Below are 16,363 nucleotides of genomic sequence, written 5' to 3'. Positions count from 1 at the left end.
CAGTTTGTACTATTTGCTTCCAGAGTGTAGGCTGTAGGCTTGGTAGAGTCCACAAAAACAGCTGGTAGTGTCAGGTGCAGAATTGTGAGCACCAACTATCTCCATGCTTTCTTTACTCTGTGTGCTCACATTTTTTTTTTTTTTTTCAAATTAGAAGTTCTCTCACACGGAGCCAAGCAAGAAGGATGTGGGAAGTGCTGAGCTGGCTCTGGAATTTGTGAGCAGAGTGATTCCACCAAGGAGAAAGAGGCTCTTTCCTTAATTATACTTTTCTATATTATCTAAATATTTCAGAATAAATACATATTTTATAATCTAAAGAGTGGTATTGAAAAATATGGTCTGTAACAATGAAGAAGTACATTGTGCAGTTTTATTTTTCAAAACTATGGAAGGAATACATGACTACAATCTTACTATGTAAGAATTATGGCAAGTTGGGCAGGGTGGTGCACACCTATAATCCCAGTTATTTGGGAGGCTGAGGATCCTTCTAACTTGGAGGAAACATATTAAGACTTTGTCTCAAATTAAAAACAAAAACCAAACACACACACACACACACACACACACACACACACACACACACACACACACACACGGCAAGCTCTAACCACAGAGTTGAACCAGAAGCTCTCTCTTCACTTCCTCCACTTTCTTTGAAAGGGGACTGTTTTTTGTGCAAGTATGCGCATATACCTTTCTTATATTTACATAAATGTGATCCTTCTAAGTAGTTTTTTCTTAATTTTTCCTTCTCAGTACTAGAGACTGAATTTGGACCTTGCACATACTGGTAAGCACTCCACCACTGAGCCAAACCTCTGGTCCCTATCTACTGCTTATGATTTAACTTTATCTTACACCACATCTTGGGGGGATCTTCTGGATAAAATATCAGTACATATTAATTTACCTCAGTTTTTAAAAATACATTTTTTAAAATTGTTTTACTTATTTTTAAAATACTTTTTAAGTTGTAGATGGACACAATATCTTTATTTATTTTTATGTGGTGCTAAGGGTCAAACCCAGCGCCACATCCATGTGAGGTGAGCTCTCACCCACTGAGCTACAACCCCAGCCCCAAAATTTATTTTTTATGTGTAGCTGAGGATTGAACCCAGTGCATCAAATATGCAAGGCAAGTGCTCTACCACTGAGCCACAACTCCACCCCTCACAGCTCACAGTTTTTATTCAAAATTTTACTTTATTCATAGTGTCATCCATTTTTCTTGAGAGAAATTTTTTTTTAATATTTTTTTTTAGTTTTCGGCGGGCACAACATCTTTATTTGTATGTGGTGCTGAGGATTGAACCCAGCACCGCACACATGCCAGGCGAGCTCAATACCATTTGAGCCACATTCTCAGCCCAGTCTCATCCATTTTAATAGCTACAAAGTATTTATTAAATATATACTATATATGAATACATACTTCCAAATAGCTGTACCATAATTCATTTTACCATGATCTGAATGATGGACATGAAGCCATTTACTAACTTTTTAAAAATTATGAATGCTTTAAAAAAAAACCAACCTTTTATTTACTTTTACATGGCGCTGAGAATTGAACCCATGGCCTTGGTAGTACTAGGTGAGCTCTCTATGGCTGAGCCACAACTCCAGCCCTGAATGCTTTAAGAACTCTCCTCATCTTCACATGCATAAATAAGAACTTTTGTAAGAAGGATTCTGAGACAACAGTGTCTCTAGGTCAGAGAGTATAAACATATTCAATGATGGCAAACATTGTCATGCTGCTTTCCTATCAGACTTTGTCATTATGCCCCATACACGGATAAACCTTTTTTTCTTTTTCTGTACTTGAACCGAAGGGTGCTTAATCACTGAGCCACATCTCCAGCCCCTTTAAATAATATTTTATCTAGAGACAGGGTCTTGCTGAGTTGTTAAGTACCCTGCTAGATTGGTGAGGCTGGCTTTGAACTTGCAATCCTCCTGCCTTAGCCTCCTGAGTCACTGGGATTACAGGTGTGCCACACCCCGCCCAGCTGTCATGGATTAAACCCTGTTTCCTAAGATCCTAGCAGTTTGCTGACATCCTACCAAGAAAAAGTCAACAGATTTATCGAGAACGTTGACAGACTTCTTGAATGTGCATGTCTTTCTTTTATAATGAGAAAAATGTTTTAAAATTATGTTGAAATGTGACTTTTCAGGAAAGCAAAGGCATCAAAATGGTAAAAGTGATTTTTCTGGAGACTGGTTGTGGGCAATGTTTATTTCTTTCATAATCTGTAAAAGGAACAGGTAATTAAATGCAAGAATGTTAATATTAAAACTAAATATTATAGAAAAATAGTGGTTATAGAGGAAGAAAAGGAGAGAGTGAGAAGAAAATGAAAGGTACTGTAAGTCCCTGTTTGTTTACCACACAGTTGGGGAGCTTGTTTGCTTATACCCCAAAACAGTACCGATTTCGGCTTTCAGGACACAAAAACACTTATTTGGAATGGGTATTAGAGTGAATTATTTAAGATGTTATTAAAACACATAATTGTTACAATCTAAAAGTAGAAATGATTTAAGCATCTTAGAAAAAAAAATAATCTTGGGCTGGGATTGTAGCTCAGGGGTTGAGTTCAATACTCCCATACTATATAAAAATAAAGGTATTGTGTCCACCAACAACTAAAAAAAATTTTAAAACGAAAAAACTTAATAATTTTGTTATTTTGAGCCATAATTAAGCTTATTTTAAAAGGACATTGGCTTATAAAGTGAAGTTTGTCATATAATAAATTTAGTGGCAAAAATGAGTAAGCTTTTTATTCAAAATGTTCTGCCATTGTTCATTAACACATTATCTTTTGTTTTCAAATGATAAATTTTTGAGTCATAGATTAAAGATCCTAGGTTAATTTAAAAAAATATTTTTTAGTTGTAGTTGTACTTAATATCTTTACTGATATTTATCTTTATGTGGTGCTAAGGATTGAACCCAGGGCCTCACATTCGAAAGGCAAGTGCTCTACCCTGAGCCACAACCCTAGCTCCCCTAGGTTAATGTTTGTATGAGAGTTTCAAAAGTTTATGAGGTCAATTTCCAGTGTAATATTCTAAGTTCAAGGTTTTCCCCCATAAATTTCACAGGTAAAATATGTGTGACCCCATTGCAGAGTGAGTAAACTCTATTACTTGACATATTGCCCTTAGTTTCAAATGGCTGCTTTTAAAAATCTGCCACTGTTTCTCTTAGAAGACTACACACCAGTTTGGTAAATTTCATCAGTGGGAAAATATTTTCTTGAGTTAGGAATGAGTTTCTGCAGTTGGAAATATTTCTTACATTTAAAACATGGAATCAGAATATGTTCCTTTAATGGTGGCGATGTCTTTCCTCAGCAGTCATTACTGAGATTTGCAAAGCCTCTGTCAATAGGCTGCTGTAGAACTTGTATCAATCAGACTTGCCTTACTTGTTCATCCAACCTGGTGTCCTGTGCCCGCAGGCCACAGGTGTTGGCATGTTGTGTGTGCCACAGCACTCTTCCCATGGGCCCACAGGGCCTCAGGGGTGAAAGGACATGCAGTGAGAGACAACCCTGTAGCTCAAACCCACTAAGGACATTCAGAATTGGAGGACAGCACCACCCTGGACAGTGGAAGAGATCAGGATCTTAACTGACAAAAATATCTATTATCCGAAGTGTTAGTAACTCAAAGCTCACCCACCACATCCAGTAACTCGGGAATTCTGTCAGAAACCTGAGAGTCTGACAACAATCTCAGAGTCCTGGTTACACATCTGCTTTGGAGATCCTACAGGATGATTTTAGAGGTAGGAAAATCAGTACACCCCTTACCCCCCACCCCAGGCTATTTAAAGGACCAGTTCATTCTGCTCTTGCCTCACCACTGACCTGGCCACTTTCTTATCTTGGCACAGCTACCTAGTCCTGTGCTCCAAAGCCCACACCCCTCCTTCCCTTGCTTCTTGCTTTCCTGAGGAACCCTTCCTTATGTAGGTCACTACCCTCCAACCCCCATCTATACTCCTGACCTGGTATGAATGGAGCACAGATTTGCATTGAAGGAGGAGAAAAAGAGACACTACTAAATTATTCAAGTTTGCTTTTGGGGATATGTCATTGCTCTGGAGCAGAATCATCTGGTGGAAGAAATGTCTTAACAAACTCTATTGTCCCAAGTGATCCACACTCCCTTTCCTTTTAAAAAATAACTTCAAATGGAATCCACTGAGCTTCATCCCTAACTCTTTTTACATTTTTTCATTTTGAGACAGGGACTCACCAACAGGCTGGCCTTAAACTTGCAATTGTCCTGCCTCAGACTCCTGAGTAGCTGGCATCATAGGTGTGCTCTGCTCACCTCGATGATCATAACAATTTTAAACATAAATGTATTTAAAATATCCAGACTTATGGAATGACATACTGCTAATTACTTAAAAACTAATCTTAAAACAATTTAACATTAAAATAGAGTATTGTTTATTTTTTACAATAAACATGTTACCTTTTAATTAACTAAACTGAGAAAATTAATAACTATAATGAGCCAAGGTTTGGCATATAAAGATCTTGAGAGAGGGCAGAATGACCACAAATTTAAAATGAGTCTCAGTGTGATGAAGGCTTCTTTTGAAAGAACAATCAACACTTCAGTAATCTGAAAAAAAAAAAACTTCACTGTGATATAATTTACATACTGTAAGCATCAGCCTTTTAAACTATACAATTCAATGGTTAATACATTTACAGAGTTGTACCACCTTCACCATGATCAATTTTAGAATATTTTCATGTGGATGAGGGATCATGTTGACTTTAAACTCCTATGTAAACATTTTAAAATTCTTCTAGAGTTGAATAGTTATACTGTATTTTTGGGAAATGAATTCTTTAATCTTGTTACTTATCAAGTGAAGTGATTTTTTTTTTTTTTTGTAGTGGGGATTGATCCCAGGGGCACTTAACCACTGAGCTACATCCCCAGTCCTTTTTTTATATTTTATCTAGAGACAGGGTCTCACTGAGTTGCTTAGGGCCTTGAGTAGTTGCTGAGGCTATCTTTAAAGAGAGAGTGAGAGAGGAGAGAGAGAGAGAATTTTTTAATATTTATTTTTTAGTTCTCGGCGGACACAACATCTTTGTTGGTATGTGGTGCTGAGGATCGAACCCGGGCCGCACGCCCGGGTTCCAGGCGAGCACGCTACGGCTTGAGCCACATCTCCAGCCCTGCTGAGGCTATCTTTGAACTTGGGATCCTCCTGCCTCAGCCTCCCAAGCTGCTGGAATTATGGGCACGTGCCACTGTGACCAGTTAAGTGAAGTGATTCTCAATTGCTTTCAATAAACTGCAGAATTCAAGGAGTGGTAAAACATCTTGGGTTAGGGATAGTAGTACTTATCTGTAATCCCAGTGAGTGGGGAGGCTGAGGCAGGATCACAAATTTGCAGCCAGCCTCAGAAACTTAGTGAGACCCTGTCTCAAAAAAGAAAAGAAAAAAAAAATTAAAGGGCTGGGGATGTAGCTCAGTGGTAAAATGCCCCTGGGTTCAATTCCCAGTATATGTGTGTATATATAAATATATGAATGAATCTTGGGATTCAGTAAAAGTTTAGTTTATTTTATTCAGATGAACATTCTCAGAGAATTTACTTTTCAACTTTTGTGTTTCAGCCTACAGAATTCTTTTTTTTTTTTTTTTTTAGAGAGAGAGAATTTTAATATTTATTTTTTAGTTATCCGTGGATACAACATCTTTGTTTGTATGTGGTGCTGAGGATCGAACCGGGCCGCATGCCAGGCAAGCACGATACTGCTTGAGCCACATCCCCAGCCTACAGAATTCTAATCCACTGTCTTCCTTCAACATAATCTCTTCTTCCCCTCCTTTATTCCTACCTCCCTTTCTTATCCTTTTCAGTACAGTGATCAAAAATGCTCTAGTACTGACTTGTGAATATCTCAAAGTCATTATTTTGAAGTTTGATGATAAAGTCGGTTGCTTTTTGGGCCTTAAGACCTTGTGTCTACACAACTAGTTTTCCTGGTCCCTTCCATATGGCTTTGTTTGATGGCTCAGAGACCCTTTCTATGTAGATGATTAATTTCATCTCTAAATTGTCTTGAACTTTCCTTATGAAAAAACAGCATTGCCCTGGAAGTACAATCTTTTGGTGGGAGAAACTTCTTAACAAGCAAGTTCTGATCTTGTCCCCGAGTTATCAACCACCCTTTAAAAAAATAATAACTTTACTGTGATATAATTTACATACTATAAGGATACATTCACCATAATCTCATTTTAGAATATTTTCAGATCCCCAAAGCAAACTCACATAATTAGTAGTCTTTTTTCCTAACCCCTCCCATCCTACGAAGCCATTTTATAGGTCTGCATATTCTATATTTCTCATAAATGGGACTATAAAATGTGTTATCTTTTGTGAATGGTTCCCTTGTCCTTAACACAATGTCACTTTTTTGGTTTACTGAGGACTGAACCCAGGGTCTCAGGGATGCTAGGCATAATACTCTACTACTGAGCTACATCCCTAGTCCTATTCCTTCTAATAAGAGTTTCCAGTTTTGGCTATTAGGAATAGTGTTCTTATATATATTCTTGCATGTATTTTGGCAATTTTTTTGGGGGTATTTCCTTATTTTTAAAATTTTGGCAAATATATAAGCACATATAATCCTTAGATCTATAGAGTAGAATTTGTTAGTTTATAGGGTATTACATATTTGTTTTCTTTTTTTGGGGGAGTACTGGGGAATGAATTCAGGGGCACTCTATCACTGAGCCACATCTCCAGCTCTATTTTGTATTTGTCTCACCAAATTGCTTAGTGCCTCACTTTTGCTGAGGCTGGCTTTGAACTTCTAAACCTCCTCCCTTTTGTATTGGGGATTGATCCCAGGGGTACTTAATCTCTGAGCTACATCCCCAGCCCTTTTTTATATTTTATCTGGAGACAGTTATTTTATCTAGTGTCCTGAGCTGCTGGGATTACAGGTGTGCACTACTGTGCCTGGCCATGTTTAATACAAACTATCTGACCAATTTTCCAAAGTGGTTGCAACAAATTATACTCTTATGAGCAGCATACAAGAATTTTGCTTGCTTCATATCCTTGCCAACACTTCGTATCTTCCATATATATATATATATATTTTTTTTCCCACCCGAGGAGGGCAGAGAAGGTGGCAACAAATGGAGATGTGCCCCTCTTTTCATCTGTCACAGTGAGACTTTTATGCAATCATCTTGAATTGCAGTTAAGTGAAGGAGCATATTTTTCTGTTTTAGCCATTCGATAGATAGTAATTCTGGTTTTATTTGTATTTTTCTGATAACTAGTAAAATCAAGCACTTTTTATGTTTGTTAGACATTTATACTTTTTAAAGGGTTTTCCCCCTTTGTCTAATTATTAATATTTGTCCTCTTTTCCAAATTGTATTGTTTTTTTTAAAGAAATAATATGGATAAGTGTTTTATCAGATAAGTGTACTGTGAATTTCTTCGTTTTTTGAACTGTTTTTTCAATATATTAACCCATTAAGTTCCATTATCCCAGATGTGGAATACCTATAAATTTAAATTGAGCAACAAATGTCAACTTTTAAAATGTTTGAGTTCTATTCTCTTGAAAAATAGGTGAAAAGAGCATCTGAAAATGTACTATATATATATATATATATATAATATATGTAAGTTCACCATTGATTTCCAACCTGTTTTAATACAGGTTTTAATACACCTGTGTCAATTTTGTTGATTTGCAGAACTGACAGCTTGGGGTTTAATGGTATTTTTTGGTGATCAGATGTCATCCTTAACTTTACATAGTTCATTTTCCTCCTTTATGGTCCTTTAGTCCATTCCAAAGCATGTTTTTTCTGTGTTTTCTTCACACATACCATCTGGTGTGAGGCAGAGGTGGAGATTCCTGGCTCTCCCCCATTGAATGGATAGCCAGCTGATCCATAGCTAATTATTGAAAAGACTATCCTTTTCCCTACTGCATTGTAAAACTATTGTTGTCATAAATCAGATAACATATAAATATGGTCCTGTTTCTGGACTATTTTATCACCCTTTGGTCTATTTATCCATCTGTGGGTCTTTTTAGATTTTAGAGGCTAGGTATGCATCTCAGTGGTACAGTATGTGCTTAGTATGCATGAGGCCCTGGGTTCTATCCCCAATACCAAAAACTATGATGATGAAATAATAAAAAGTTAGCTTTAGATATCTTTAACAAAGTTGCCCAGCTTCATTCCTCTTCAATTCTATTGTTTCTTTTTGACCTTTTGCACATTTCATGTATATTTTAGAATCAATTTATCAACCTACACACAAAACACACATGTACACTCATCAACAAATTCCTGAATTTCGATTGATTTTTCAAAATCTGTGCATTTCCCAAACCATACAAGTGATATCCCTTCTCTTTTTTTTTTTTTTTAAAGAGAGAGTGAGAGAGAGGGACAGAGCGAGAGAATTTTAACATTTATTTATTTTTTCTTAGTTCTCGGCGGACACAACATCTTTGTTGGTATGTGGTGCTGCTGAGGATCGAACCCGGGCCGCACGCATGCTAGGCGAGCGCGCTACCGCTTGAGCCACATCCCCAGCCCCTCCCTTCTCTTTCTTTTTCAGTTTTCCTACAAATAATTTTGTAATATTCACTTGTAAAGATCTTGCATATTCTTCCTCAGATTAGCAGGAACTGGATGCTTTCCAAAAGGTATACATTATCACTTTAAAAGCTTAATTCCTCCCTGTTCATTGCTTCTTTATAAATTGATTTTTGTAGTGGGGTAGTGGTGCACACCTGGAATCTCTCCTACTCCAGAGTCTGAGGCAAGAGGACGTAAGTTCAAAGTTAGCCTGGACTACATAATAAGACATTAAAAAAAAAAAGTGGGGAGAGGGATGCTGGGGATGTAACTCAGCAGTATGGCACTTGCCCAGAACTTGCTAGGTTCTGGGTTCAATTCCAAGTACTGCAAAAACAAATGTTGAATGCTAGGTGAACAAGTGAAGGTGTGAGAAGTAAATTCGCCCCTATCCCATAAGGTACAGCTTTCTGACTTTGGGGTTTAACTCTTCCATTTTTGGTTTCATCACTTAACTGCAATAACAAATCTCTGCTTTAACTGAGGACAGAATGACTTAGTAGTGTTTAACAATGTAATTTTTTCTCTCTCCAAGGTTGAAAATCAATTTTTTTGGCAGCAAAAATGAAATCTTTTTTCCCTTGTGCTGAGAGCCATTAGCCAAGTAGGTATGACAATTTCCTTGCCAGCGTACCCCATGTTGCTTAGAGGAAGGACTTGTGGAAATGGACTTGCCTTGGACATTTGCAGTGACATTGCATGTATGTTTGAGAAAGGTGACCCTGCTCAAGGACCAGGGTGGATCCAGGTTTAGGGAGGATCCTACTGGATTAGGGCAGATCCAGGTTTAGGGTGTATTCTACTGGGATTAGGGAGTATCCTGCTCCTTGGGTTTAGGGCGGTTCCAGGTTTAAGGTGTACCCTGTTGGGAATAGGGCACACCTGCTCCTTGAGTTCTCGTGGGATTAAAAAAGTATTTGGGTTTCAGAGCCTGGTGGAGTACCTGGGTTTTGCAGAGAACGTGAATTTCCCCAGAACGTGTGTAGAGTGCCGGTGTGAGTTTGGGAATAAAGAATTGCTGTTTGAATCTACAAGGCTGTGAGTGGCTTGTGATTTTGTGCCCAGCCAGACTGCGGCACCCTTGTAACCTTTTAATATTTGTTAATATACAAAAGATAGTTGAGACAACATATGCTGTGCATATACAATGAGCTCCTTTTGCAATGTTTTCAAATTCTTTTCTCCCATCCATCATTTGAATCTAAATTATCTTAACTGGTTAATGTCATTACTGGATTAAGACAACGTTGTGATTTCACTGGTATCCTTCCTTCCCGTTTCAACTTGGCCTTTATATTTAAATATTATAAATACTATAATACCACTTACCACTCTACCCTATTCTCACCCAGTGAAAACTCTTAGCTTTAATTGTATTCTGTACATCTGATCAGAGTAGATGTTCATCTCAAGAACCCTTGCTGCTCCATCAATCTGTACCTTGTGCTTTCCTTAGAAGCCTGCTGAGGAATGTCCTTTTCTGAGATATTTTTTTGAAAAATATTGATTCTACATATCCCTTAATAATTCATGATGTATTTCACATTATGTTGCAATCATTCATATGCTGCAATGATCTGCTAAGTCCCAATTTCCTTGAGTTTTTCCCTAAAAATGCTATTTTTAATACTTAATATTAAAGAACAGATAAAAACAGTAATAGTAACCTAGGGACAAGTAGTTGCTTTTGAGATTTAAATTGCTTGTTAAAAAGCAATTATTAAGGGGCTGGGGTTGTGGCTCAGCGGTAGAGTACTTGCCTAGCATGTGCAAGGCCCCTAGGTTCGATACTTGGCACCACATGAAAATAAGTAATACAAAGGTACTGTGTCCAACTACCAAAAAAAAAAAAGAAAGCACTTGCAACTTAGCAAGACCCTGAAGCTCAGCAAAAAATCAATATATTGATGTATTGGTGACTGTTAGGTATAACAGATGGAATGTGTCAGGCTATTCTATAGTTAGAGTTGCACAATGTCTACTTTTGTGCTCTTATCATTTATTTTTTTTATTTAGACTCGACTGCTTTTTTTTCTCTATTTTTTTAGCTTCCTTTCCTCTACATGCATTACCCATTATTAGATTGGTTCAGAATATGAGGAGTTAGATGGTCATTTAGGAAAAGTAGGAAAATCACAGGTTAAATCAGAACTCTGATAGCCATTAAAAATCCTGATTATTAAAAAAAAAAAAAAAGTCTTTAAGGGCAGGGATAGAGCTCAGAGGCAGGGTGCTTGCCTAGCATCCACCTGCAAGGCCCTGGGTTCCATCAGTCCTTGGCACTGCCTCTCACCAAAAAAAAAGAAAAAGAAAAACATTTCTCTAGACATGGAACTCTCAACCACTGGAGTCCCAGTTACCGCTGGGGAGTGATATTCTGCCCTCCAGATGCATCCTTTCACAAATACAATTTGGAATACCCTTAATGTCATTGCCAGATGAAGCAGGGAGACCAGGCTCTAAGCATGATCTCTCTCAATCCCTCTGGGTTGAGCCACTGCCCTCAGGAGCCTCAGGAACCATCGGGAAACGTGACCTCGCTAACTTAGCAGGCGTAACAGCAAGAGGCGGTAGAACCGCACACGCCCTCACGCGTGCTTGACCAGGTTGCGTGCTGGGACCGTGAACCTGGGGAAGGTCTGAGACACCGCGATTTGAGAGTCTGGACTGCAGCGTCGCCCTTTCCCAGGAGCCGCAAGCTCCGCCGGCAAGGTGTAGGCGGCGGGGAAAGGCTGCCGAACGGCACCCGCCCAGTTGGCCGCGTGGACACGTCCCGCCGCGCGCCTCCGGTCCGCGGGCGCCACACCGAGCGCAGGCCGGCCAGGCCTCGGCTTCCGCGCGGGGAGAAGAGCGCGACAGTTAAAACCGTTACCGCTCAGAGTTTTGAACTGGTTCAAACTTGGCTCCAGCGCCCGCCCCGCCCCCGCCCGGGAACTCCGAGGAGCCGGTTCCCGCCAAGAGCAGCGAGAGCATCGTCCCGCCCTCCGGCCGGTTCCCGCCATCCCGTCCTCCCCGCCCGCGGAGAGCTTCGGCCTCCACCGAGTACCCCGGTTCCCGCCAGCTTGCCCACCACTTTCCTGGAAGGCGCCGAGCGTTCGGCGAAAGAACAAAGAGGCGGCGGCGGCGCTTCCACACTGCGAGCCGCGTTCTTCAGAGCGAGCCCCGCCACCCGCGCACGCGCCGCCCGCGAGCCCCGAGCGCACTCTGCGTGGGGATCGCTCGGCGCCTCCACGCCCGGCGGGCCCTGTGATTGGACGGGCACCCGCTCGCATCCCGCCAATCGGGGTGGCGCTTCATTGGACTTGGCGGGGGGGCAAATAAAAGCGATGGCGATTGGGCTGCTGCGTTTGGCGCTCGGTCCGGTCGCGTCCGACACCCAGTGGGACACAGAAGGCAGTGGAGCCCCGGCGGCGGCGGCGGCGCGCGGGAGAGGCGCGGGCTGGCGCGCGGGACGAAGGTAACGCGCGCTGTCGGCGGCCGGCCGGCGAAGCTTTGGAGCGCGACCTGGGGCGACGGCGACGCCGGGACCGCCCCGTCGCTGCCCGGCTGGTCCCCGGCATGGCCCGAGCGGGGCTCTCCCGGGCGCCGCTTTTGTAGGGGCCGGGGTGGGTGAGGGGAGACCCCCTCGGAGGGGCCGTGAGGCGCGGGGTTGGCCGGCGCGACCCCGTGAGTGGACAGCGCCGACCCCCCCGCGGAGATGCGGACGCGGGGCGGGGGGCTCCTGTCCGGGCGTCTGCCCCCGCCCGGGCCGGGGGCGTTCCAGTGGCCGGTCCGGAGTGGCAGCCCCGAGCCTCACGTCTCCTTTGTGTGGCGGGGCGGCGGGAGGGTCCGAGTAGGACGGGACAGACAAGTTGGTGGGACCGAGCCGCGAGTCCACACTCAGACAAAGGGCGGACTGTGCCCCGGGAGGGTTCGGCGGGAGGGGAGGGCGCGACACTCGGGTCCCGCCGCGGCGGGCGGGGGCGTGGGCGGGCGCGGGTGGGCAGGGCTGGCCCCGCGGCCCCCGTCCGCCCGGCGCCGCCTCCCCGGCCCGGGCGCTGCGGGAGGGCGTGCGCGGCGTGGGACCCGGTGGCTGGCGGCTGACATTTCCCCGGAGCAGTCCGAAACCCCGTGCCCCGGTCTCGGGCCGCGCTCGCCGAGCTTTATGCTAAGTTGGAGGCAAGAGCGGAGCTGTCTTCCTCCCTCGGCTGCGTTGGCGTGGAGGGCTTTCCGTGGAGTGCCCACTGCATTGGGTGTCCCCCGCCATCCGCACGAGATGCGTGCCGCAGGGTTACTTTCTGAAAACCGGAGGAGTGGAGAAGCACAGGCTTGGTCTTTTGGAAAACTTGGTGAATGTCTCGTGAGTTCCCATTTTGTAAAAAATCGTAATCCTAAAAAACAAAAACAAAAAATGCCGGGCTGTTTTGGCCAACTTGCGTGATATATATGAGAATGGCGACAGGTGCTAACGAAACCAACTGTCATTTAGTGATTAATTCCCAAATCCCCGGGGGTTGAATGAGGATATAGTAGAAGAGGTGATCGAAATAAAGTGTCTGTGACGAATGTGTGCTTAGACCACAGGGTTGGCAATTTCTTATTAATTGGTCTTGTTTTCCGTGAACAATAGCATTAGTGAGTCAGAAAAGACTGGATGGACAACTGTTTGTTGCCTAAGAAATTGCATGTGTGCTGCCCGCAGTTCAAACTAAACTTCCTTTGTTTATCGCACAGGATCTATAAAATTTAAATTCATTTGGAAGTAAAAACCTGTCTTTGATACTTGCAGTGGTTTACTACAAGGCTTACTTTCTAGGCTTCAAAATGGTCGTTATCAGTTTAATTTTATAGTGTTAATGTCACATGAAACATTTAAAAAATAAACTTTTAATACTGGTTTAGTTGAATGTAGTTTATGCTTCTAAGTTAGGTTTTGAAGTTTATTTTCCATTAATTTTCATTCATCAGCATTAGCAATTAATTTATACCAAGGAATAAAATGCAAAACAGGTTTGTAAACCTTTTTATTCATAATTTGATTTGCAAGAAAAGAAAGTATTTAAGATGTATTTTAATTCCTTGTTCACCATCTCTGAAGTTAGGAATGGATGGGATTTTGGTCTTAAATATGAAGAATTCTGTTCTCTCTTTTCGGAGGTGTGTTGAGAATGTCATGTTTAAAGTCCGAGAAACATTTAGGAAGATCCCGTCATAAATTCTTATTTTGTTGGAAGTGAATATATGTCAAGAAATTGGGAATATAGGCTCTCTTCTGGTTACATTGTTTCCTCTGATGGAAGACATAATCTGTGCATCTGCTAACTTTCAAACAAATGGAGACAAAGACATGCAGTGAATGGGATCCGTTTTGTAGTGTTGAACGTAAAACATTCCAGGTGTTACTGTTTTGGGATTGTAAAGTAAGATTTATGTTTTTATTAGTTACTAATAATAATATTTAAAAATCCTGTTGAGAGTCTTGTCCATTATTATGAGATGAGCTACTTGTGCAGTGCAGATTTTTGGCAAGACATTTGGGTATTTTAGGATTTGAGAATTTTCATTTTGTTCTGTATTTTCTGTATTAGATATTTGCTCTCTCTCTTTGCCACAAGATATTTTTTAAGAAGTCTCTGGCAAATTGGCTAACATTTTTGTTTTAAATTATTTTCTGGTAGAATTAAGAATATATTTAGTTTAAGTAGCAGTGATAGAAAAGAAAAACACTTGTTGATTTAGTGTAGTTAGACAAATAGTTTTCTTTGGGGGGGAGGGGATTGTCTTTGTCTTGCATAATCACACATATGTGTGATTATCTTCCTGTTTGTCATTTAAAAATTTCAAGCAAATTTCTCCAGGTCACACTGGAGTTTTTCCAGGATCTCTTCTGTCCTTTGAAGTGTTATTCTTAAGAAGTATAAATTTATTTTAGTATTGGTCTTTAAATGAATAATTAAGAAAGTTGATATGCTGCTTTTAAAAACCAGCATGAAAAATTTGATGATGATATAATGAGTTATGAGGTCAATTAGAAATGATTTATGAATTAGCTTTGAAGTCTTTATGTCAATATAGATGATGAAAAATTTTTGTGGGGCAGTGAAACCTTTGGGGCAGCATAGGTGGAGAGGAATAGTTCATTAAATTCAGAGGAAGGTTCATCAGATGATGTGCTTTACCTTGCAGAAGCCTTCCCTGAATTCCCAGGCACTCTTGAATTCCCATAGGGCTTTGTTCACACTTTTATTATAGCTCATATCAAATTGTATTGTAATCACTGTTCATTCATCCCTCTCCCTCAATACTACACTCTTTAAGTGCCTCAAGTCAGAGGCTCTTATTTTCTTTGTATACCTATCATCTAGGTTGGTAGTTGGTAGAGAATAGGAATTTTAATAATTGAATAAATTAAGGAAACATGAAAGATGTAGTGAAATAATTTGACAAAGGAACTTGCAAAGCAAACAGGATATATTAATATTTATGTCATGAGGAACTTCGTAAGGTGTTTTCCACCCTTTTTGAGAAGTAATGATTACAAAGAAGAAAAATTGTCAAGGTAAATCAGTTCCAGTGTTTTTTCCTTGTTATAATCTGTGATATTGAAAATTGTAAATTAAGTATATCTGTTGGTATTTATATTTGGTATTTTGGGCAACTAGAGAGAAGCTTGATGAATCATGTGGATATTTAGTATCTGTTTGATTTGATATTGATAACTGTTGTCCAAAAATATGAGGAAGGGGAGAGAAAGAGAGGGTGGCATATTTTTTTAATTGGAAGGTATTAGAATTAATGTATTTTGTCTTAGAATAATTAGAGGTGGGTCTTGAAGCTGAAACTGACTAGACTCCTTATGATGTAGTTAGGGATCACTTACTGGGATGTTCTTTATTCTTTTAAAATGATATAGATTAGTAAATCCAGTAATATCTCAAACATTTGATACAGTTACATACTTTTCCACTTTGTAGAAAAATATGCCAAAAATGAAATGAATAAAGGAATTATAGTTGTGCATTGCATACTGAAGTTTTGGTCAGTGATGGATCATATGTGTAAGGGTGGTTCCATAAGCTCATATTGCCTAGTGACATTGTAGCCATCTTAATTTGTATAAGTACACCCAGGGATGTTCACACAATGAAAAAATGGCCTAACAGTGCATTTCTGAAAATGTATCCTGTTGTTAAGTAACATGTGAATTTTATATTAAAGTGCCTACTATTTATCAGATGCTTGGTTTCTTACTATGGTAACATTCATATTGAATACTTTTTAATTCTTATAAATTCTTATAAAATCTACCCTGCAACTATTAAAAGATGAGAACAAATATGTTATATGCATACAGTAAAATATTCTGAAATAAAAGAAATGAAATTCTGGTACATACTGTACAACATGGGTAAACCTCAAGGATATTATGTTAAATGAATTAAGTCAGACATGACCTTTTGTACAAAAAAACATACAAAACTTGAATGATTTTATTTGTGTAGGTAGCTAGAATAGGCAGTTTCAGAGAGGCAGCAAGTAGAGGTTACCAGAGACAGAAGAGAGGTGAATGGGGAGTTATTATTTAATGAATATAGAATTTGTGGTTAGAATGATGACAGAATTCTGGAGATAGATGATGGATAGATGGATGGTTGAATAATACTTTGTACAGTTGGCCCTCCATGTCCACAGTTT

General features: G+C 40.4%; 1 protein-coding gene and 1 long non-coding RNA gene across 11 annotated transcripts in view; one reads left to right on the top strand and one right to left on the bottom strand.

The window, feature by feature from the left end:
- Positions 1-359: 359 nt before the first annotated feature.
- Positions 360-11,932, bottom strand: LOC144375489 (uncharacterized). Its single transcript, XR_013435484.1, has 2 exons — positions 11,760-11,932; positions 360-4,662 (listed from the first exon to the last, which is right to left on the bottom strand). It is a non-coding gene; the product is annotated as an uncharacterized LOC144375489 (long non-coding RNA).
- Positions 11,933-12,001: 69 nt separating this feature from the next.
- The window catches only part of Ezh2 (enhancer of zeste 2 polycomb repressive complex 2 subunit), a 76,113-nt gene continuing 71,751 nt past the window's right edge, over positions 12,002-16,363 (top strand). For 7 of the 10 annotated variants that reach the window (XM_078040743.1, XM_078040742.1, XM_078040739.1 and 4 more), the window contains exon 1: positions 12,002-12,146. In XM_078040743.1, coding sequence (XP_077896869.1) covers positions 12,016-12,146 — 131 coding nt within the window. In that variant the 5' untranslated portion in view covers positions 12,002-12,015. Of the gene's footprint in view, positions 12,147-12,732; positions 13,029-16,363 lie in introns of those variants that run through there. The other 3 variants (XM_078040744.1, XM_040291300.2, XM_078040745.1) reach the window with 3 other exon arrangements.

This window comes from Ictidomys tridecemlineatus, chromosome 2 (assembly GCF_052094955.1).
Source record: "Ictidomys tridecemlineatus isolate mIctTri1 chromosome 2, mIctTri1.hap1, whole genome shotgun sequence".
Classification (NCBI taxonomy): Eukaryota; Metazoa; Chordata; class Mammalia; order Rodentia; family Sciuridae; genus Ictidomys; species Ictidomys tridecemlineatus.
This window is presented reverse-complemented; position numbering and strand designations above follow the sequence as displayed.